At 39.1% G+C, this 23,584-nt stretch overlaps 1 protein-coding gene across 1 annotated transcript in view; it reads right to left on the reverse strand.

Moving 5' to 3' along the window:
• Positions 1–1,677: 1,677 nt before the first annotated feature.
• CEMIP (cell migration inducing hyaluronidase 1) overlaps positions 1,678–23,584 on the reverse strand; it is a 105,796-nt gene continuing 83,889 nt past the window's right edge. The window contains exons 18-29 of the mRNA XM_075858154.1: positions 22,589–22,720; positions 20,671–20,706; positions 20,046–20,201; positions 19,778–19,958; positions 14,507–14,722; positions 13,977–14,188; positions 13,231–13,416; positions 11,673–11,877; positions 9,873–9,962; positions 9,122–9,279; positions 5,492–5,592; positions 1,678–4,344 (exon numbers count right to left, since the gene is read on the reverse strand). Coding sequence (XP_075714269.1) covers positions 4,217–4,344; positions 5,492–5,592; positions 9,122–9,279; positions 9,873–9,962; positions 11,673–11,877; positions 13,231–13,416; positions 13,977–14,188; positions 14,507–14,722; positions 19,778–19,958; positions 20,046–20,201; positions 20,671–20,706; positions 22,589–22,720 — 1,801 coding nt within the window. The 3' untranslated portion in view covers positions 1,678–4,216. The remainder of the gene's footprint in view (positions 4,345–5,491; positions 5,593–9,121; positions 9,280–9,872; positions 9,963–11,672; positions 11,878–13,230; positions 13,417–13,976; positions 14,189–14,506; positions 14,723–19,777; positions 19,959–20,045; positions 20,202–20,670; positions 20,707–22,588; positions 22,721–23,584) is intronic.

Genomic DNA, 23,584 nt, shown 5'->3' on the forward strand with positions numbered 1-23,584 from the left:
CTCCAGTATGTTCTATAGCACTGAATTTCATGTGATAAATTTAGTAATATCCATCCCGGACAGTGGAGAAAATTAATTAAATAATTTATGCCAGTTTAATGGCATAGCAAAGTTATACATTTTGTCGCATGCCATATTTGCAAAATAGTTTGCAACTTTTTACTCCTCTCGCCATTTTTGAAAGTCCTAAGAAAAGTAGACTGGGCAGGAGGGGTGAGACCACCTTTGGTTTGATTCAGTTTTAGTTGCAAATCTACGCCTACTCGTGATAGGCATAGATTTCCATTTGTGGTGCACAAACAGCAAAAGATCTGCCAAATTTATTAAGAGGCGTGTGCCTCTTAATAAATTTGGCACATTTTATGTCAACAAAGTCAGGATTTAGACAGGTAAATGAAACACTCGTCTAAGTAAATCTGTAGCAATGCCCCTATTCCCCCCATGGTCATGTCACAACTCGGTACCAACTTGATCACAAGACCATCCCAACTTACAACAGTAGATCCCTACCTCTCTAAGGTTGCCTACACCTGGTGCAACAAACATGAATGACCAAAAGAGCATAGTCCCTCTTGTATCCACCTGCCATCTTGGATTGGTCGTAAATTTGTAGCAGGTAGAGTAATAATAGGTAATTATTTAAAAATAATAATTGAAAGGACAAACATAGATTTTATGTATAACTATTTGAAGGAGGGCATACACATAATGATAATAGTTAACAATCTGGAAATAATAGTTATGTCTATATTGCCATTTTTATTGCCTCTGACTATTGGAAATTTAAAGCAGCAACAGAAACACAGGCTAAGTTCACATGTTGAGGATTCTGTACAAAATCCTTTTGACTGTTGCCGGCAATGCATGTACATGAGGATTTATATTCCCCATTCAAAAGGGAACGTAAAAAATCTGCGTGGACTAATGACATTGACGAATATTTTGAAATACACTGCATGTTCAATATTCCTGCAGATTCCACACTGAAAAGCCACCGATTAGCTCCATTGAATTAAAAGATGGGGCATAATATCTATGCAGTTAGATGTCCCATAACATTGCCTTTCTCACCCTGGCCAAGTGTATGTCCCTTCCTGACATTTTCTCACATGACAGTGAAGGTTGTGTAGATTTCACCGGCAGACGCCTCCTCTCTTTTTGGTAAACTATCTGCCAATCTATGAATCTACTCTACTCGACTTAAACCCCTCTGCATTTTTTATGTACAGCTCCATGGAAGCTAATTTTTCCAAAAACATAACTAATAATAGTCTATGACCTCCCTAATAATAAAAAAAAGTGTGTCAACCTACATAAAAATGAATGGGAGTTATGGAAACTGTTGTGTAAAATAACTTAAATGACTGGGTGGAACTGAAACAGGTCCATTCTTGGGATTGGGGTTCAAAAGTTGGGACATGCCCAATTGATATGTCATGAAGTTCTAATTTGGAAAATACTTCTTTAAAATAGTGTGTGTGTGTTAGATTCCTGAACCACGCTGCTAACTTACCTTGCTGGGCTGTTCGAATAAGTGGTGTGATGTGTGGAAATCCTGGCCTATCTCCAATCTTTTGGTGAGAGAACATACAGTGATATTGAGATGTCAAGGATGTAAAGGCAATTTAACATTCCAATTAATAACCCGGAGACAAGAAGCAATGTGATTTTTAGTATGTGTTTAATAGTCCAGACAGAAAACAAAAGCTGATACAGATGTCTCTAAATTTGAAAATTTTCCTAATTTACAAAAAGGTCATCAAAAATCAACCATTCATAGCAAATCCTATACAATCACAGGATAATGACACATCGAGTCTATCCCTGGCATCCAGATGAATAAATAAATACAAAATATATATTTTTTCTTTTTTGTTTCACATGAAGTCGATACGGAATATTGCAAACATACAAAAACACTTTACAGTACTTTTACATCTATCTCCGAAAAAGGACCAGCTATTTCGGTGAATGGAAAACAAGATGAGACAAGATTTTATCATAAAACACTGAGATTGTGTACCAGAAAATACCATGTAACTAATCCTTGTGCACTGCGGTTTGTCTATAAATCCCACTAGCAAAGCTCGTTTGGGCAAATGAATGTGTCCACGTCAACCTTTTCTACCACTACTCCGGAGAGCGACTAGGGCAATTTCAAGTGGTTTTAATACTAGGAAGCAGAATTACCTAATAGTGCAAAGCAAAAACAGAAAATGCCATAGTCCCTTAAGTATAAGCAAAACTAGTGACTGTGCTGTTTATGAGTACAATATGCCAAAAGAACGGTATGATACTTCAGGAAGACTTTGGGTAAACAATGACATAATGCTGTAATTGTTGATTTTTAACCATTTGTCTGCTGTGCTTTTTGTTTTTGTCATTTATCTGGTTGTTTCTCCTTGAAGGATTAATTATAAAGAGTTGTATGGTATTGTAAATAAACCTAACAATTATGACATCTCATTCAGTTTTAGACGCGTGATAATCGTTGTTCCACAATGCAAAAGTTTCAACTTCCATGACTATTATAGAACTTAGATCTAGATCTCTATCAAAAAAATAATTTGCTTTATTAAATTTGCAGTGATTTTGTGTTTCAAAGTATTGTGCTTCAAAGCTGCATTCAGAATTCTGCAGGTTTAGTACACAGTGTCAACAGGCACCCCCTAACAGATAAGCCAAAATAATGCATCACCCCCTTCCGTACCGCATTTTTGAACAGTTCCTGATGTAACAATGCTAATCTGCACAACACGCTTTGTATAGACATTGAACAAGCAGAGATGCTAGGGGATTAGAGCTCAGAAACCTACATAACTCTGAATAAAGCTTTGAATGACAATGGTCTACAAGACAAGCTGTAACTGAAGATCACATAATTATAGCGTTCCATTTTATTCATGTAGATTATATCTCAATGTAAAATGGTGTTCAAACATTTTACCTAAGATCTATAATGCCACGTCCTTCGCATGCAGACCTGTCAATTACAGATCTGCTCTCTAAATTGTTATAGACTTTTTTTTTTTTAATTAAAAGAGTATAGGTAATTTAGTAATAATTACTAAATGATTGAGCAAAATAGTAGTAGCAATTACGTACAGATGTTCTAAATTTATTGAGACCAATTGTCAAGTAGAATGTGTTTAATGAAGGAGGCAATGAAATGAAATCCCTAATTGGCTGCTATACTTTCTATGGATGTTTGTACCATAAAGCCATACTAGAATCAGCATTACCTTACATTATGTGAAGTATTAAAGTAATATTATTATAATAGAGCTTGTATAAGACACCTATCAGCAGACCTACCTAGTCTAGTCAACGACTGAATCATCTGACTTTGAATGAAGTGTACCTATAGAAGAAATGGTTTGTATTTTCCACACCCTCACTATATGCCATGTTACCTATGTATCTCTGGTTAATATTATAGTCATTTCCCTTGAAAAGCTACATCTCTAAAGGCAAAATGTAAATGTTCCATTTAACAAAAAGCTTCAGGAAGACGACTTGTGGAAGTCCTGCTGTCTACGCACGCTACAGAAATAAATCCCATGGATCACCTGCAGTAGATTATACCAGAAGACAATGTCCACAGACCATATCTTTAATATGTCCAATGTAATACTTTGGTCCTTAATTGTGTTTTTTTAGGATCTCAATGTGAAAACATAACTCTGCATTTACTAGACACACATTACACATTAATGTAAAAAGTTCTTTCGGCAGACGATTGGTTAAAGTAGAGAATTCAGGTAATACAAATAAAATTTCGAGTACTCTGGCAAACCTGTTTGATGCAAACAATCCATTTTAACCTGAAACAACTCTATTGCCACAAAAAAGCTGAATTTGTGAATGATTAATGTGCAACTATGTTAACTCGGCAGTGGAGTGAAAACTCAACGAAGATAAATATGAATCCCCCAAGGAATGAAATAGTTATTTGTAGGAAAGATATTCTATGTGCTAACGACAAGTTCTCTTCAATGCTAGTGCTGCACCGAGCACATGGTAGCCTGGCACGGTGGGTACGAGAAGCCTGTGGGCACTATTTCTTACAATACCCAGGTACAATGTGTACACTGCAAGCACACTCTGTGCAGGGTCAGTGGGAGGAAAGGTTGTGCGGTATGACATGTTGTGCCAATGTCTGCAATCCTCCCTGGCCTGGAAATAACAACAGTGGTAAAACTTCAACCATTCATCTTCATAATTTCATTTTTCTCTCTACAGGAAAAGGGACAACTTGGTAGATCTTTGCAGCCTCTGCGTTTGTAACCAGCTTGGTCCAAATAGGTCGGAAATGTCCTTTATATCCAACAAAAGCTAACTTATCTGCAGACAACACAGGAACAGATAGGAATGTTATGAAAATTCTTTACAATTGTACTTTTTTAAACTTTTTTTTAGTCGCATTTGTTTATTTTTAGACTACAATTTAAAGCTACTTTGGTCCCATAACAGTGTCACTCCTAACTTTTTTTTAATTCCCCTACATTACAGGCTATATGTGTGAAAGGGCAGTATCATGGCACATTCATCATATACATTCTGATATGTATAGAAGCGTGTTCATAAGGAAGTGTAGCCCCAGCTTGGATTTAAATTTCCTTTACAACGCATTAGCCAGTTATATATGGTCATAAATAAGTCTATGGTGTAGTGTAGGGCTGTAAGGAAGCCACAGGGAATGTAAATGTTTGGATCACTACGCTTGCCACATAAGTGATTCCACTAATCACAATATATTAACGAACGGCTCTTAAAGTAACACTCCAGGCAAAATGTTTACACTGTGGTATACCTAGTGCAAACACTGAGGGGGCGGTGTATGACACAAGGATTCAAAGAACACCAAAGAGACCATGTATCAGTGATACCCATAGGGTTCCTTTGATTCAATTCTTAAAGAGGCTCTGTCACCAGATGATCAAATCCCTATCTCCTATTGCATGTGATCGGCGCTGCAATGTAGATAACAGTAAAGTTTTTTGGTTTTTTTTAAACGTTCATTTTTGGCCAAGTTATGAGCTATTTTATATATATATGCAAATGAGGTTTGAAATGGACAACTGGGTGTTTTTTTTTCGTTATGTCCAACTGGGCGTGTATTGTGTTTTTAACTGGGCGTGTTTACGTGTATGACGCTGACCAATCAGTGACCAGTCAGCATCATACACTCATCTCCATTGATTTACACAGCAGCGATGTGCAGCCACATAAGCAGAGATTAACGTTACTGCAGTGTCCTGATAATGAATACACATGAAATCCAGCCTGGACGTCATGTGTATTCAGAATCCTGACACTTCTGAATCTTTTCTGTGAGATTTCTAGCAAGGGAAACGAAATCTCGCGAGATTACGGAGGTAAACGAGATTTCGTAAACACGCCCAGTTAAAAACACAATACACGCCCAGTTGGACATAACGAAAAAAAAAACGCTGTTGCTTTACTGAACCCACAAAGTTCATAACCTCACCTTTCAGCTTTAGATCTGCCTCAGCTCCAAGTTTTCCCAGGACCTTGATCCAAGGTCCTTTGTGGTAAAGTCTTCCTTTTGATACGATGACCACAATAGAGCTGTAATACAAACCTCATTGTCAGCTGACAAAGTTCTAAATGTTGTGTAAGATACCAGGTCACTTACAGTAGTGTTCAAAAAGTAGCAGTCCAACATCATTAACCTGATACATCAATGTTTTTGTTAGAAGTGATATTTCTACATAGCAAATAATTTACTTGTAAGTGTAGTAGAGTAGTAGAAAAAAAAGCAGATCTAACAATTGGGACATGCCGCTCATTCTGAGGAATTGAATCATTAATTGAAAGGGGCTTGTTCAAAATAATAGCAGTGAGGAGTATTAGGGTGAAGTCATTTATTCTATGGAATAACAGGTGTCAATTTTGGCCCTTATTTAAGGTAGGAGGGTGGCAAATGTTGCACACGTTGGTTATAGTGCATTTCCATCTGAAATACTGGGGAAAATGGGTAGTTCCAGACATTGTTCTGATGAAAAACGTACTATGATTAAAAAGTTGGTTGGAGAGGGAAAAAAAATATAGGGAAGTGCAGCAAATTATAGGCTGAAAAGCTGAAATGATCTCAAATGCTTTGAAGTGGCAACCAAAACCTGAAAGACGCAGAAGGAAGCGGGGAACTACCGTTCATATGGATCGAAGAATAGCCAAAATGGCAAAGGCTCAGCCAATGATGACCTCTAGAATGATCAAAGAAGATCTGAAGTTACCAGTGAGTACTGATACAATCAGAAGACGATTAAGTGAAGCCAAGTTCCCAGCAAGAACTCCCCACAAAGTTCCGTTGTTGAAAAAAAGGACATGTCCTGAATAAGTTAAAACTTGCCAAGGAACACATTGACACAATGAGAAATGGCGCAAAATTTTGTGGACTGATGAAACAAAATTTTTCTTTTTGGGTGTAGTGGACGCAGACAGTATGTCAGACGAACCCTGAGCACTGAATTCAAGACACAGTACACTGTGAAGACAGTAAAGCATGGTGCTGCAAAAATCAGGATATGGGAATGTTTCTCATAACATGGTGTTGGGCCTATTTATCGCATACAAGGGATCATGGATCAGTTTGAATAGATCAAAATACTTGGAGATCATGTTGCCCTATACCCAATAAGAAATGCTTGTGAAATGGGTGTTTCAACACGACAATGACCCAAAACACACCAGTAAGCGAACAATATCTTGGTTACAGACAAACAGGATTGAGGTAATGGAGTGGCCAGCCCAATCCCCTGACCTCAATCCCATAGAGAACTTGTGGGGTAACATGAAAAATGCAGAACTACTGTAGAATGTAGTCCAATCTTCCTGGACTAGAATACAAGATCAGAGGTGCCAGAAGTTGGTCGACTCCATGCAACACAGATGTCAAGTAGTTCTTAGAAACAATAGTTATAAGCCACTAAATATTAGTTCAGTAAAGTGAAATATGAATTATTTTTTCAGTTTATACATTACATTTTTGAGTTTTTAACCCCTAAATGACATGTCACGTACTGGTAAGCCGTTAAGGGGAAGTATGGAGCGTGCTCACGGACTGAGCTCGCTCCATACTCAGCGGGTGACGGCTGTGTTACACAGCCAACACCTCACTGCCACGGGCAGAATCAAAGATCACTTTGATTCTGCCTGTTTAACACCTTAAATGCTGCGGTCAATCGCAGCAGACTGTCAGAATCACAATATACTGCAATATATTAGTATTAGCTGCTTCAAGTCCCCTAGGGGGACTAATAAAAAAAGTAAAAAAACAGTTAAATAAAGATTTTTAGAATGTTCCAAAAAAATATATATTTAGTTAAAAAAAAAACCTTTTACCATTTTTTCCCTAAAGCAATGTTAAAAAAATAAAAGTTAAAGAGAACCTTTCACCTCCCCATACATGTGCAGCTGAGTGCAGCATGTAATGGGGAGGGCTGAACAAACCCTGGGGCACTTTAAATTTTTTTTTCTACCTCCCTCTGTTATTTAGATATCGCTGCTGTTATATTTGGCGCCCGATATTTAAATAAACCCCTGAACAGTCAACGGGGCGTGTACTGGCAAGGGGGCGTGTTACTATGGCTGTGGCACTGTCCAATCAGATATGGACAGTGTTACAGCAAGAGCGAGGATGGAGGAGAGAGTGTGCACGAGCGCATGCGCACGCTCTCACTCTTCAGCTTTCAAGATCAGTCTTCTGCCGAACTGGCAAGGGGGCATGTCACTGCTATGGACAGTGTAAGACCTCTTGCGAGAGATTAGTCTTGTATTGTCTGCCGAACTGGCAAGGGGGTGTGTCACTGCTACAGTGTAAGCGCTCCCCAGCTCTTACACTGTCCGTAGCAGTGACACGCCCCCTTGCCAGTTCAGGTGAAAAGACTGCAATCGCACACTCTCACTCCTCGCTCTTGCTGTACCACTGTCTATATCTGATTGGACAGTGTCACAGCCACAGTAACACGCCCTCTTTCCAGTACACACCCCGTTGACTGTTCAGGGGGTTATTTAAATATCGGGCGCCAAATATAACGGCACCAATATCTAAATAACCGAGGGAGGAAGACATTTTTTTTATAGTGCCCCAGTTTTTGTTCAGCCCTCCCCATTACATGCTGCACTCAGCTGCACATGTATGGGGAGGTGAAAGGTTCTCTTTAACATATCTGGTATCGCCGCGTCTGTAAAAGTCCAAACTATCACAATATAGTGTTATTTAACCCGCTCGTTGAACGACGTAAAAAAATAAAATATATAAAACATGCAAATTGGGTTTTTTTGGTCACCTTAGCTCTCCAAAAAAAAAAGGAATAAAAAGTGATCAAAAAGTCGCATGTACCAAAAAATGGTATCGGTGAAAACTACAGCTCGCCCCGCAAAATTTAAGCCCTCACACCTCTAAATTGATGGAAAAATAAAAAAGTTATGGCCCTCAGAATATGGCGATACAAAACATAAATTATTTTTAGCAAATACTTTTATTTTTTTAAAAGTGGTAAAACATAAAACAAAACATAAATTTGGTATCGCCGTAATCATATCAACCTGTAGAATAAGGTGAATATGTAGTTTTTACCACGTGATTGACGGCGTAAAAACAAAACCCCCCCAAAAAATGTTGTAATCGCTGGTTTTTGCAGATTCCCAGTACATTATGTGGTACAATAATTGGTGTCATGAAAAACTACAACTTGTCCTGCAAAAAACAAGACCTCATATGGCTGTCGACGAAGAAATAGAAAAGTTATGGCTTTTGGAAGGTGGGGAGGAAAAAACGAAAATGAAAAACTCAAATTGGCCTGGTCTTTAAGGGGTTAAAGAAAAATGCTGGACCTGCTGTTTTTATGAACAGCCTAATATTCTTTTTTCTTTACTTTCTCTAAAGGATTAACGCAAACTGGATAAATGCTGTTATTGTTTTGATTTGGAATTGAATGTGTAATATTTCCAGTGCATTTGCATCCAGGGAAACAAAAGTTATTATAATGATTTTGCGCTTTATTTGCTCTTTAAAACTCACTGCTATTTTTTGGAACACTACTGTACATGTCATACACGTGATATACAGATTTACACTGAGAATGCTACTCACTTGTCATTGATGTTTGTCACATAGTTATCAAATTGAGCCGGGATTCCTTGTAGTATGGTAGTTTTAAAGCCAGCACTATCTACAACTTTTCCTTGACTTCCATCAATCACAACCACTTGTATCCCATCATCTGGCATGAAGAACTTTTTGTTATTCACCTGTTAATGCATAATGTCAAAATGTTCATTTCTATGTGTTCTATATGTCAGTGGAAAATCCCAATCTGATTGTCCTGCTAGCTGAAAATAGATTCATAGACAGTACCCAATCCAGCACCGTATTGTCCTGCCAGCCACCACTGCAATGAGTCTTGCGGCGGTGCTGGCAGGAATATGAGGTGGGCCATACACAGAGAACATGGTCATCAGAATTAAACGTGCCATGTAGATACATACAGTACATATGTAGATAAATAGATAGATAGATAGATAGATAGATAGATAGATAGATAGATAGATAGATAGATAGATAGATAGATAGATAGATAATATGTAGATAGATAGATAGATGATAGATAGATAGATAGATAGATAGATAGATAGATAGATAGATGATAGATAGATAGATAGATAGATAGATAGATAGATAGATAGATAGATAGATAGATAGATAGATAGATAATATGTAGATAGATGGATAGCAGAAGTGTAATTTATGTGGCAGAGGGGTCTGCAACCCTTATAGTTACTCCCCAAATGATAGACACCTAGAAAGCCATGACATTGATATACAGCAATAGTGAAGCAATTACCTCAATGTATGCAAAGTCGTCTTTCAGATGGTAGTATCTGGTGTTGTAGGACTCTACTTTGATCTCCAGTAAGTGATCTTTTGTCTTCTCCTGAAAAAGTACAGTTATTAGCAGAGTACCTTGGCATTTTATAAAAAAAATGATTAACACTTCTGCATTACAGAGGTGGCCGATTATCTGTGCAAAAAATATTCATTTTGATTTGTCTTATTTCTTACTTAGACACAGCTATGTTTCGGGAAAATATTGAAAAGTCCTTTTATCAAGCTATTTACTATATGGCTACACAATCGCCTGTCGACTCCATACTGGCGGGCGATTGTGCAGCCATAAGTAGATCGATGAAGGGGGTTTTCAAGATTTGCCCGAAACTTGCCTGTTTAATATGGTTCACATTCAGCTGGAATAAAATTATACTTAGTTTTAGAATCAGAGTGTTGTCTTTATGCAAGAAAATTGTCATGTTCACCCGTCTGCGGGAGAGATTCCTTACAGACGTGCACCCATATAACATAAAAAGGTCTAGTGCTGTTGTCCCTGGATATTCTGATTTGTCTTATGACATGGCAGGAGATCTTTTGTACCGTGGAATGTCCCTTTAAAGGGTGAGATAAAATTTAGGATCTTACTACCTTTCTCTCACCAATATGCTCCCAGTATTATAATTTTGGTGTATTGTATATAAAATTCTCAGCAAATGAAGTCAGTGTTTATCAGTCTGGTATCACTTAGGGCTCATGGACACGTACCACACAGATCTGTAATACAGCAGTTATAGAAAATTTTGTCCTACAAATTATGTTAGAATCCACAAGAAAAATGATGTGGCGTTTCATTACATCTTTACGGAAGCACCATATGGAGGCCCACAGAGCGCTGTAAAATTGACCCATAAGGACCGTACGTGCTCCAAGCACACAGCGTTGCTTTGTGCCTAAGTCTTTAAAGGAATTGTATGAGATTAAGTGATTGGGGCTGAGCTGTAATACCAGACACAGCCCATGGTTAAGAGTGTCGCTGTTTCTGGGAAAATAAAAGCAGATTTTTTTTCTAATCTCATAAACCCCTTTAAACGACTGTATATTTGTTAATACAATGTTATGTGAACACAGTAGATGGAGCCATCCTATTTACTGTCATTCTCCTGCACTAAAAAGAGCATTTCTGATCGAAACATCTCAGGAGATTTGTTATTTGTGCAGTTCCCTAAGGCTGGGTTTCCCCAGGATGTTTCTATTGCATCTTTTAGTGTTTTTATTGCAGTTTTGTTGTGGATTTTATGTGCCTCTTAATTGCTTTAAAAAACAGATTTTGTGGTTTTTGGCCAGGTGGCTATTGCAGATGAAGCACATGGTTTCAATGTGCTTCACCTATAATAGCCGCACGGCCGAAAACCACATCGCCAAATTAAAGCAAATCACGATAAAACACATACAGTTTTTCAAAGCAATTTATAAGCACATAAAAACGGCAAAAACAGTTAAAAAAGGCAATAAAAATACCCGGTGGAATATATTATTTAAAGTAGCACCAAGTTTGGAGCCTTATTTTACATTTTAACCCAAGCTAAGCATAGTTTTTGTCCAGAAAATGTTGCACTATGCTTCCAGGCCAATGGAACATGTTAAAAAAAATATTGCAACATTGTTTAAGAACTTTTTCCCCTGTGCACAAAGATTAATGTTTTTGATTTCTCAAAATTCTTCTTAGACAATATCATACTACATCACCATAAAACACTGAGCCCATTAAACAAAGATTGCACCCCGCCTCTCATAAAACGTAACCATGGTAATTTACCAGATCATTCCCATTCAGTTTCTTTGGCAGAGGCACATCCACTATGGGTATTTGTGAATATTTGGGGTAGGCTGAAGCCTGGCAGTTGCTCACACCAGAACCCTTTGGGATGTCGGCTTTAATTTTTACTCTCTCGCAGCCTTTCACTGAGCAAAATGCTAATTTCTCTTTTTCGTTCTGGGCCTTCAGCATTATAAACAGCAGCCTGGAAGAAAACAGTAAACATGATAAATATGAAAAAGGAAAATCCTATATATTCATCATACAAAGAGCTTACACATTGATGAATGGAACGGAGCTGCAGTACCAGGCACAGTCGCCCGTACGGACAAGCCGCTGGGCCGGTGTAAACAATGGAGACGTTGCGGCGATCAATAAAGTACCGTTGACCCTTTATTGCAATAATTGGCACAATCACAGGGGTCAGATCCGCACCAAATAAACATTGGTGCAGTATGCTAAGGGGAGGACAACATTGTTTAAATCGCATCTGTCAGACTTCTATGCTCCTCTGTCTGCCGGCAGCATAAAGTAGTGACATGCCTGCAGATTTTGGCGGTGTGTGACTTATACTTTAATATGCAGCTGTTTTTAAGAACTTACATCTTATCTTCGCTGCACACGACCAGCGCTGCAGGCCTGAAGTTCAATTATATTCACGCACCCCAACCCCCAAACACACTCCAGTCATTGATTGACACATCTCACCCTATGCACAATAGGGAAAAATCTCTCAATCAGCGGCTGGAGGGCGTGGAGAGGGTAAATATAATCAAATATCATTGGACTGCACCTTTTATTGGTGGTGAAAACAAATTGTAATGGGTAATCGGCTTTGTCACCGTGTTTTCTATAAGCTGACAAATTCATCCTATTATTATCATATACTGTCATAACTATAGCTTTTTGTTGGGTTTCCATTTATAAAATTGTAAGGACACAAACCATGATAAAACAACAGTTATAAAAATGAACTATACATTATCATGTTACATATTACATTTGATTCTATAAAACAAAATGTCTGAAATATGAAGCTGAACATTGCTGGTTCCAGAATCCGTATTACTGCGGCAATATCAATGACTAAAAGATGTTGCTGGAGCAACAGGCCAACTTGACATTGTTTTGGAATGGATTGGATGTGACTGAAGATGAGGCATCTTCATGCAACACTTTGGTCTACCTTATGGCTATGTCTGCTATATTACCACCCTAATATACTAGCCTGGCAGACATTTGCAGAAGACATACCCAAAATCGATGCAACTTTTAAACTGCATCTTTACTTAGACAATGTACTAGCCAATCCCACTCCACCAGTCATTTTTGTAATGTAGGTTGGCATGAAAGCAGTGAGCTACATAATAATATTGGCAATATTCCCACTTTCCTTATGCATAAATAAGCTTTTTCTGATTGTTCATATGTTGTTTTATAGCACTGGAGTAACAACATCACTTTGAATGCTATGCTATGTCACCATTCCAATGAATAATAGAACACAGAGCTCTAAATCTTTACATATTTCTTTGCAAATCCTGCAATTTTCACATACCCTGACTCCTCATCCCAGTAATAATACCCGCGGCCAGGGTATGCCTGGTGCACTTTGTCCATTTGGAATGTTCGTACAAAGGTTCCCGTCTTAAATGTTTGCTTTGCGAGCCGATTGTGAATGTCTGAGAGGATGGAAAATGTTGTCCCTTTAGGATAACAAAATCCTACTTGAATCCAGTCGTTCCTAAAATAGGAGAATCATGTGTTACCACAAGTAATAAGAACTTGACATCAAATTTCCTAAGGAATCAAGTGGCCAAGAAAAATATTACGTTTTGAGATGGCTATTTTTTCCTGGCTTGAAAGCGTATTGCACGAAATTCTAGAAAAACATTTCAATTAACTCAAGGACCCAAGGAAACCATTTTATAGTGCCGGGAATACAAATAATAACACCATAAAGAGCATTTCAGGTTAGATGTTTTATCTTTTCAGTTTTGTGAATCGTATCCGAAATGTGAAACCATTCATTGACCTCGGTAGTGATTAATGGCCTGCTGGCAAAGGACTCTTATTTGGAGACTAACGTTCTCAGGAGGAGAGTAACTTAGTAAAATAGTCATAATATTGCATGGGGGGAAATGTTCATGCTACTTAAACCATGAATTTCATGAACTTTGCTTGGCCTTCTTGTTATTCATGGTGCCATTAAACTCATGTGGCCATAAATATTCCTTCTCGACTATTTGGGATGGTGAACTACTTAGCTTCAGTGAGAATAACGCACATATATGCATGACCTACTTTTGAAAGTTAATAAGCCAAAGAGTCAGCTCCTCAGGGGCGGGCTTATCCCAGTGCACTGTGTAGCCTTTTTGCAGAGTGATCACAGGTTGATATTGTTGATAATGATTGCTTTTTCCAAGTGCTCCTTCTAAGTGCAATGGATGTTCAGGGTACTCATCTTTAATGATAGTCATTCTTGCATCAGCCGACCTTCGTGCTTGGACGTAGATCTTCAAGGAGCAAGACAAAGAGGTTTTATTTAGACAAAACTGATTGGATAAATAAAAGGAATGGCTGAAACTTGTGTAAGGGAGTCACTGCCACATAGACTTATCCATTACCAAAAAAATACCACCCAGCTGTAGTCACAAGATATAACTTTTTACTCTAAAATTAGCTGATGACTTAATACTTGAATACTTCCTCCATTACTTAAAATGACTGTGTCGAAGAAGCAAAGCAGGATTTTTATTGAAACAGATTAATTTCTTCATTACCTAAACTTTTGCTCAGGCTTCACAGTCTATTTTTATTGTTCTGGGAAGTACCTGTGCATAATTGCCACTACAGATTGCCCCCTTCCAGTCTGGAACATCTAAACAATCAGGATGTCTCAATAACCAGTTGTCTTCCTTCACCAAAAATGCTCCTGGATATTCTGATACTGAGCCATCAACATCATAAAAAACGGTGGTCTTGTCTCCATCCATGCTCATTTGGCTGAACCATGGTCCAGGCTCTCCAAAGAAAACTCGTGATGATATCTGAAATGACAGCAAGTGCTTTGTGCATTAATAGTCATGAAATTATTAAATATATACATGACAGATGACAAGGAACATAGAACAGCTTGAACGTTTCCTTGGCTATTTGTGAACTGTGCATGAATCAAATTATTATATATAGTAATGAATCATCAGTCAACATATTATTAAACATGATACCCAAGGTAGTGAAGGCAATTTAAAGAGCATCTGTCAACGTTTATTTTTTTAAAGAAGACCTCCAGCAGAAACACATCTTTCATTCATAGCTCCCCCATCTGATTGTGTATCGCAATCTGGACTTCTTTTTTTATGTATATTGTACTCGCTTCCTGCAGTCCAGTCTCCTGTCTGCTTCTAACCAGACACCATCTTGATTTTTTTATTTCACCCTGCTTTTTCTTCCTCTGTGCTATGCTATCAATGCCATGATGCCTCAATACAGCATTACACAAGCAGCTAAAGCCAGCACCATCTATAACTGCTGGGAGGACAGTGTGATTATCCTTTCCTCTATATTCTCCTAAATAAGTTAAAGGGTAACTAAACATTCAACAAACTTCTGACATGTCATAGTGACATGTCAGAAGTTTGAATGGTGGGGGTCCGAGCACTGAGACCCCCACCAATCGCTAAAACGAAGCGGCAGAAGCGCTCGTGTGAGCGCTTAACGGCTTTGTTTCTGTTCGCTTTTTCCGGAAATCGATGTAGCGAGCTCAATAGGAAGTCTATGAGCCCGTACTCCACTACATCGGCTATCTGGAAAAAGCCGAACAGAAACGAAGCAGCTAAGCGCTCACACGAGTGCTGCTTCGTTTTAGCGACAGGAGCCTGTCTAATCATCAGTAACTGTGAGGGTATGTTCACACGGCCTATTTGAACGCCTCCAAACATCTGCCGATTGATTTAAATGGGTGATGGCGTTCCGTTCCCACAGGGCGTTTTTTACTATGTCACTTGAGCCGTTTTTGGAGCCGTCTTTCATTGGGTCAATAGAAAAACAGCTCCAAAGATGGATAATGATGCATAAAAAAATGGCTGTAAATCAGAGGCTGTTTTCCCTTGAAAACAGCTCCGTATTTTACAGCCGTTTTTTGTTAAGCGTGTAAACATACCCTTATGGAGTTTCTGTCCTCCCCTGTGTGGAACAGCCCATGTAATTTTATCATACAGGAAGTTTTGATGCCGGTATAAGTGACACATCAAGTAGAAAAAGATTGTCACCAAAGTCTGATTCAGACTTGCCATGCAACGGCCCCAGTGTAACATATAGAGATAGAAGCAGAAAAAGAACAGGTACTGGAAGAGACTGGCACATGTACACATGGAAATCCTTAATGTAGCACATGAGAAACTTTTTTTGAGAGACTAGTTTTGGGTAGAGTGTCCCTTTAAGTTACAATCACTTGGGATGATTTATTTAAATTATATTTCTTACTTTTTAAGTGTGCAATTGAGACATTTTCAGAGAATTTGATCAAATTAGTCTAAGGATTTTGTCTATATCTGAGTAAGGGTGCTTTTACAGGGGTCTATTATGGCGCAAATGAGCATTCACAGAATAATCGTTCCCGATCAATGCCCTCTGTTCTGCAGCCCAAAATATTATCGTTGTCGGCAGCACATTTGCCTGTAAACAGGGACACCAGCTGCCGTCATGATAGAAATGTATGGGGACGAGCGATCAGAGTAACGAGCGCTCGTCCCCATACACAGCGCCTTGTGAAAGGAGCAAACGAGTGGTGATCAATGATTGGCGCTCGTTGTTATGGCCAAAAACGGGCCGAAGTAAAAGGACCCTAAGTCTTAAGGCTGGAGCTTAAAGAAGCACTCCACTTTATTTTTTATTGCACCCTCCAGTTGTACATTGGTGTTTCACTGGGGTGCTGTCTGCAAAAATAATTACCGATCCCCGCATCTTGTCTTTTTCGGGTCCAGCGCCACTTGTGTGATCTTCCCTCTGACTTGACTAGAGTCACTGTGCTTTTGAATAAACCGGAAGTCAGGCTCTCAATGTATTACAATGGGAGCCAGAACGAGGCTCCATAGGAATGCATTGAGAGCCTGACTTCCGGTTTTCTTGAAAGCAGCGATTCCAGACGAGATCAGAATGAAGATCACGTGAGCGGCGCTGGACCCGAAAAACTACATGATGCGGGGAACTGTAAGTCTTTTTTGCACAGAGCACACCACCGAAACACCAATGTACAAATGGAGGGTGCAATAAAAAAATAAAGTGGAGTGCTTCTTTAAGAGAGGGTTTTGACCAATCAGCTGTCAGAATGGAGAGAAAGCCTAATTATGTATTCTAAGAAGGCTGTACATGGGATGGAGCCTCTAATGAATATTCGCAAGAAGGGATGACATTCATGAAGCTCACAATGTAAACGCATCGAAATACGCCTTGAAAAATGCTAGCTAAACGCCTACAAACTTCTGCTCATTAAATTCAGTAGGAAAAACAGCGTTTAGTGCAAATTAGTTTTTTTTTTACGCCGCTGTTTTAAAAAAACGGCGCGTAAAAAGACGCCCCGTAAAAAAGAAGGAGCATGTCACTTCTTGAGCCGTTTTTAGAGCTATTTTTCATTGTGTCAATTGAAAAACAGCTCTAAAAACGGCTCCAAAAAACGCCTCAAAAAATGTTACGGTTATGAAAACGGATGAAAATCAGAGGCTGTGTTCCCTTGAAAACAGCTCCGTAATTTTCAGCCGTTTTTGATTTTGCGTGTGAACTTACCCTTAAAGTATTGCTGATATCTGATGTAGACAGAGGTCATCACCTTTTCGGGGAAATGTTTCCACCCAGTATACTAGAAGTGATGTATGAAGGAATACACTAAATCATCCTAGAGCTCATCTATCTCTGATTTGTATTCAACTTTCCTTCATGAACATGGATTAATACTGAAAACCAGATGTCATTCGTGATTTATACACATAACGGAGCTGTAATACGTGTGTCAGTAAGAAGTGCTTGCTGCTTATTTTCACATTATTATCCATTATTACATACAGACTTCAATGTATAACATAAGACTGAGTAGGAGACACACTGGCATGACTGGAAGCTTTATAACTATTTAGAATTTGAGGTCTAGGCCTTTCAGGATAAGATAATGTTAGCACTGTTCCCTCTAAACTGGGCACTCTGGAAATTATAGGGTTTAAACTTCCATAACCTTTAGGCCTTGTTCACACAGTGCAGATTTGCTGCAGATTTTGCATGCATTTTTTAAGCCCAAATCAGAATTGGATCCAGTAGAGCAGATCTATAAGGCATTCCCTTATATATATTTTTTCTGTTTAGGGTACTCATGTAATACAGGTAGAGATAATCCTATCTTGTGAGATACCGTCTGCTAAGCCACTGTATCTAATCCTATCCAGTGGCGTAGCTATAGTGGGTCACAGTCTTAGACCAGATTCAGACTGACAGGTGCAAACTCGGACGTCAAAAACTACAGTTTTTCATGTCTGAGTTGAACCCGTGTGTGACCTATTTTCACGGATCCCTCATAGACTTGAGTCTATCGAGGGATCCGTGAAAACGGACGAAAATAGGACATGTCCTATTTTTCCACGGGCCCTTTACACGGGCCTTAATAACAACGGCCGTGTGAACGGCCCCATTGAAATACATGCGGACGAGATATACGCTCGTCTGAATTCGGCCTTATAGATATGCTATCTCCAATATATTTATAGATTTTTTGGCACCATTTTGGAGCCCATTAGTGCATTTTAAGCCATGCCCTTTTTGCTAAGCCTCACCCATTATATGGCTATAATATACTGTGGTGAAATTCATCTGCTACATTTGGCTGATAAGTATCAAGCAATCATTTTATTTTTGTCACTGTGGTAAATGGCTTATTCAGCAATACAGTATCAGATGGAATTCAGCGGCAGCGTCTGCGACTTCTTGGCATGTCATCAGACAGACAGCGTTTATGTAATATCATTCAGACTTGGCCTAAGGATCTGGCTGCAATACTCGTCTCTCTATCAGATAATTACGTCTCTCACTGGAATAATCAGTCACAAATGTGACACATTGGTTCACAAGTGAAGCTATAAAAAAAATCAGTAGCTTATAGGTTACAGTGCAGTTTCTGAAAACCAAGGGCTGAGGTCTGGCATTGGGAAAGGAGGGCTCAGATATGTCATTCAGTACATGTGACATTATGGCGTACTGTAGTTCACCAACTAACGGGTAATTTAGTTCCATAAGGGTATGTGCACACGACCAATTTTCAGGCGTAATGGAGGCGTTTTACGCCTCGAATTACGCCTGAAAAGACGGCTCCAATACGTCGGCAAACATCTGCCCATTGCTTGCAATGGGTCTTACGAGGTTCTGTGCAGACGAGCTGTCATTTTACGCGTCGCTGTCAAAAGACGGCGCGTAAAATTACGCCCGCGTCAAAGTAGTGCAGGACACTTCTTGGGACGTAATTGGAGCCATTTTTCATTGACTCCAATGAAGAACAGCTCCAATTAAGTCTGTAAAAGACGCCGCAAAAAACGCGTGCACTTGTCAAAACATCTGAAATTCAGGAGCTGTTTTCGCCTGAAAACAGCTCCATAATTTCAGATGTATTTGGCGTTGTCGTGTGCACATACCCTTAGGCTGGGTTCACACACCCTATTTACGGACGTAATTCGGGCGTTTTGGCCCCGAAATACGTCCGAAAATACGGCTCCAAGGCGTCATTTTTTTAAATAAGACGCCCGTGTCAAAGAAGTGCCTGTCACTTCTTGAGACGTAATTGGAGCCGTTTTCCCTTGACTCCATGGAAAAACATCTCCAATTACGTCCGAAATGGACGCAGTGAAAAGCGCCTGCAGATGCCATTCCGGCTGCAATTCCGGAGCTGTTTTCTCCTGAAAACAGTTCCGTAATTTCAGCCGTAACGGAGGCTGCCGTGTGAACATACCCTTAGAGTCTCTAAAGCTTTTTGGGAATCTGGGGACCTTTTGAAGCACAGAATCACAGTCCTCTGCTTTCTATCCCTGATCTTATTTTATCATTGTAATTTTTTGTGAAAAACTCACCGGCACATCTTCAAATGTAATTTTGGTCATATTGTTGTTTGGGCAGCTTTGCCAGGAGTTATTTAGACGGAATCCAATTGCACTAGTGTGTCGTCCATCCAGAGAGACATATTTACGAAAAGTACAGTTTTCCACATTGATTGGTCCATCATAGATCTGTATGCCACGGACTGGAAAGTTCCTAAATATAGACAAGGCAATAAAAGCTATTACAGTTCTGGACTATGGACTATAATGTACAGGACGAGGTAAATATTTCAGTACATACACTCCTTTGGGAAGCGTCCTTCCATTGTGATCAAGTCCTCCAGGACCCCAAACAAGGTTGTCTACCATTTCTGTCCCCACATTGTTACTTTCTCCAACAAATATGCTGTTTTTGACTTCTTGCTTGGATCCATCATCATCTGGAAAGGTCCCTCCACTACAAAAACAACATCATTCAGAAAGAGAAAAAATTTGGAATTTGAAGGGGCTTTCAGGTTTTATGTGCATACAGCTTAATCCGTGTATAATGAAAAGTTTAGCAACTTTCTAATATACTTCCTCATCACGCCTCACCATTTTCAACATCTTTGCCTACTTTCACTGAATGGAAATATTCTTGTTCACATTTTTGTTCACATTCAGAGACTAATAACCCATCCTGCAAGACCAACTGCCATAGCTGCACAGCTCGATACAAGAGACCTTGCGATACAATTATTAGGGCATATACCTGTGTTAGGTTTTCTTTGTCTGCATGTAAAAATTATTGTTTCCGCTCACTGACCGCAATCAGAGATCTTCTAAATGGTGACATATTGAAACACAAGATATATTAGAAAGTTGCCTAACTTTTCATTATATATTGAATCTGCCTTTAAATAATACAATTTAAATAATATAAATACCTGGCCAGAGTTAAACCAATTCCGTTGTCAGAAAACCTGGAGAGAAAAAAGAGATGTCAATACCAAGGTGGAAACTCTGTTATAATGATACAAAATACTGGCTGTCAACTATGGCAATTGCTTTTAGTGCAATATTGCTAAAATCCCTTATGAGAACTGTATAATGAATATATTATACTTTTCTTTTACTTCTAGCTTTTATTGTTTACTATACGTGAGGCACAGAAATGTGACTCACAGATGCTGCATCCTTCACACTAGGTCTAGCTTTATGTAACTTACATGCTCCTTCTATGATTATTATTACTTATCATCACTTTTTAGTATAATGATGAATAAAATACCCCTACATGTGAATACTAGTATTCTGGAAAGATAATGACTGGGTGGAGTAAGACTGTTGTCTATTTAGTTATATAATTTTACTGAAATACGTAGATGTAAGATATGTAAAAAAACATTCCAGAGGAAAAGGGAGTAGATCCGTCGCATTTCTTGTATAGAAAAATCACAGAAGCCAAATCGATACTAAAGTTTGATGACTTGAAAACATTAAAGGGGTTGTCCAGTTTATAAAACCTATTTTTATATACCTTCTTAGGGAGTTAATAGAGGGGGTCCTCTATTTGGGATCCTCATATTTTGGCCAGAGTGGTGAAACCAGTTAACAAAAGCATCTCTCTCTCTGGAGGACCTGTCCTGTCCTACATTACACAGACACCCCATTGAATTGAATGGGCACTGTGTAATGCTTAATTTCCCCTGTGGTGGTGCTGCAGGGAAATCAAACACTTACTGCCAAGTTTCCCCACAGCAGGAGGAGACTTTGTGATTAGTTTATTATCGAGGGGCCCGTCTAACAGGTAACGATTAAGCATTGAGATTATAGGGATTGCCAGTTTAGAAAATCAATTTTCCAATATACTAGTCTTAGTTAATAGCTCATTGTATGCAGGACAAGTTGTGTTTGTCCCCAGAGGGGACTTTTACACAATCACTTTACATTTGACTTGGGAAAGCCCTAATAATTATGACAGACCTGGGGGTCTTTATTAGGGCGATAATTGCCATAACAATCCAATGACAACTCCACAATGATGTATCAGGTCAGCAGCTGTCAACCCTTGACAGCTGCTGACCGGCCAGGATTAGCAGCTACCGCTGATGATGGCACTAAGACGTAATAGTACAGCGGTTTGTACGACATACTATTACATCACAGGGCAGCGAGGAGCCCTGTTGTGGTACTGAAGAAAAATGTAATACTGCTGGTTTCCTGCACAGATTACAGCTGAACTTTGGGAATTCGAGCAGCGGGACGCCCTGTGATCAGCTTATTATTGCTTTATTATTTTTGCACCATTATAACCCTCTAAGTTATAATAACGCAATTAACCATAAGTCATGAAACACTTGATAACAAAAACTGACAAATGACAAATTGAGCTTTGGTACGAGTACACAGGATAGACCAAATTATTCATTGCAGAACATGGACTAGGAGCAAAGGAGCAAGACTGGTCCACGTGGAAGGAAAAAGAGGCAACTGCTTTCTGTACGTAGTGGCATAGGCCCAGCAAATTATATCATTTTTACTTCAGAAAGAGAAATGTTTGGCACACTAAATGGCTAGTGATTAATTGGTGGAGGCCATATAAATCCTGAATCCCACTCACACACATGGAAAGCCCTTTGATGTATTTTTGAAGATACCAGATAAAAACAATACAATATTGATAATGGGTTAATGTAAGAAAGTAAAATGTAATGACGTTCTTTTTTCTACCTCTGGCCTATGTCGCATTCTCTATTTTATTAAAAATACCATCTGCCAATGGTTATTCTAGCAGCTTATCAGAAATACTCCTACAATAAACAAGAGGCTTCACATCACAGACTGTAAAAATTCTGTACTTACTGGCAGCTATCCAGCCAAACGTCTCCTCCCCGCAGCCAAGCTCCATGGTCCTGGTTCTTGTAAGCAATAAAACGCTGGATTATTGCAGGTACTCTTGGCTTGAAAGGATCAGCATCCTGATGCGGCCCATACCTGTTCAAGAGTTGAAGATACGAAAAACAGACTTTAAGGCCTGGGGATATTAACAACGGTGCTGCGCACGTATTGTAATAACAAACTTTATTTTTTTTATTGCAAAGCAAGAAGCCAGGTGGGGTTTATGATTATTAGAATGATATCGTGCAAGCGTTGGATTACAGGGAGCTACTTTGTGGCCTTTCTGGCATTTCCTTGATTTCCATATAAGCATATATTTGGATAACCGATAATAGAAATATACAGTTATAACAATAAAGTCATAATAAGAAGCAGTTATAAGCTATAGGAAAGTTCAAAGCAAAAAAATCTGATTGCTGGGATCCCCACTTATCTCAGGAATAGGCCATCCTGGCCGTCCATGTACACCCCATATGAATGGAGCGGTACTGCGCATGCTCGGACACTGCTACATTAATTTTTTATGGGGGAGCCGGAGATAGCCGAGCGCTATCCTGTGTACAGATGATAAATATCGATTATGAGAAAACCCCTTTAAGGCCCGGTTAGACTGGGCAGATATTGTAACAATTCGTTAGCTTTAGAGCAATCCTAACAATAACAATTTCTTAGTGTAAATTCACAAAAAAGGGGAAAGTTGATCTCTGTTGATCTTGCCTACTTCATGCCATTGTTTGGCAATATCTGTAAACGTTAATTCCCGTTCGTAGCTACATTTACATTGTTGTTGTACTGCCTAGTGCTGGTCTCATTAAGCAACAATGAATGATGCTTCTTCCCACCGGCTGCGAGGATCGTTATGACGGAAATGTCTATCGGATCCTCCCAAATGACTCTTTAAATAACCATTTGGTGGATTAAAAATGAGTTCCATATAAATGGGCCTTTAGTGGATAGCTG

Source organism: Rhinoderma darwinii, chromosome 3, assembly GCF_050947455.1.
Source record: "Rhinoderma darwinii isolate aRhiDar2 chromosome 3, aRhiDar2.hap1, whole genome shotgun sequence".
NCBI lineage: Eukaryota > Metazoa > Chordata > Amphibia > Anura > Rhinodermatidae > Rhinoderma > Rhinoderma darwinii.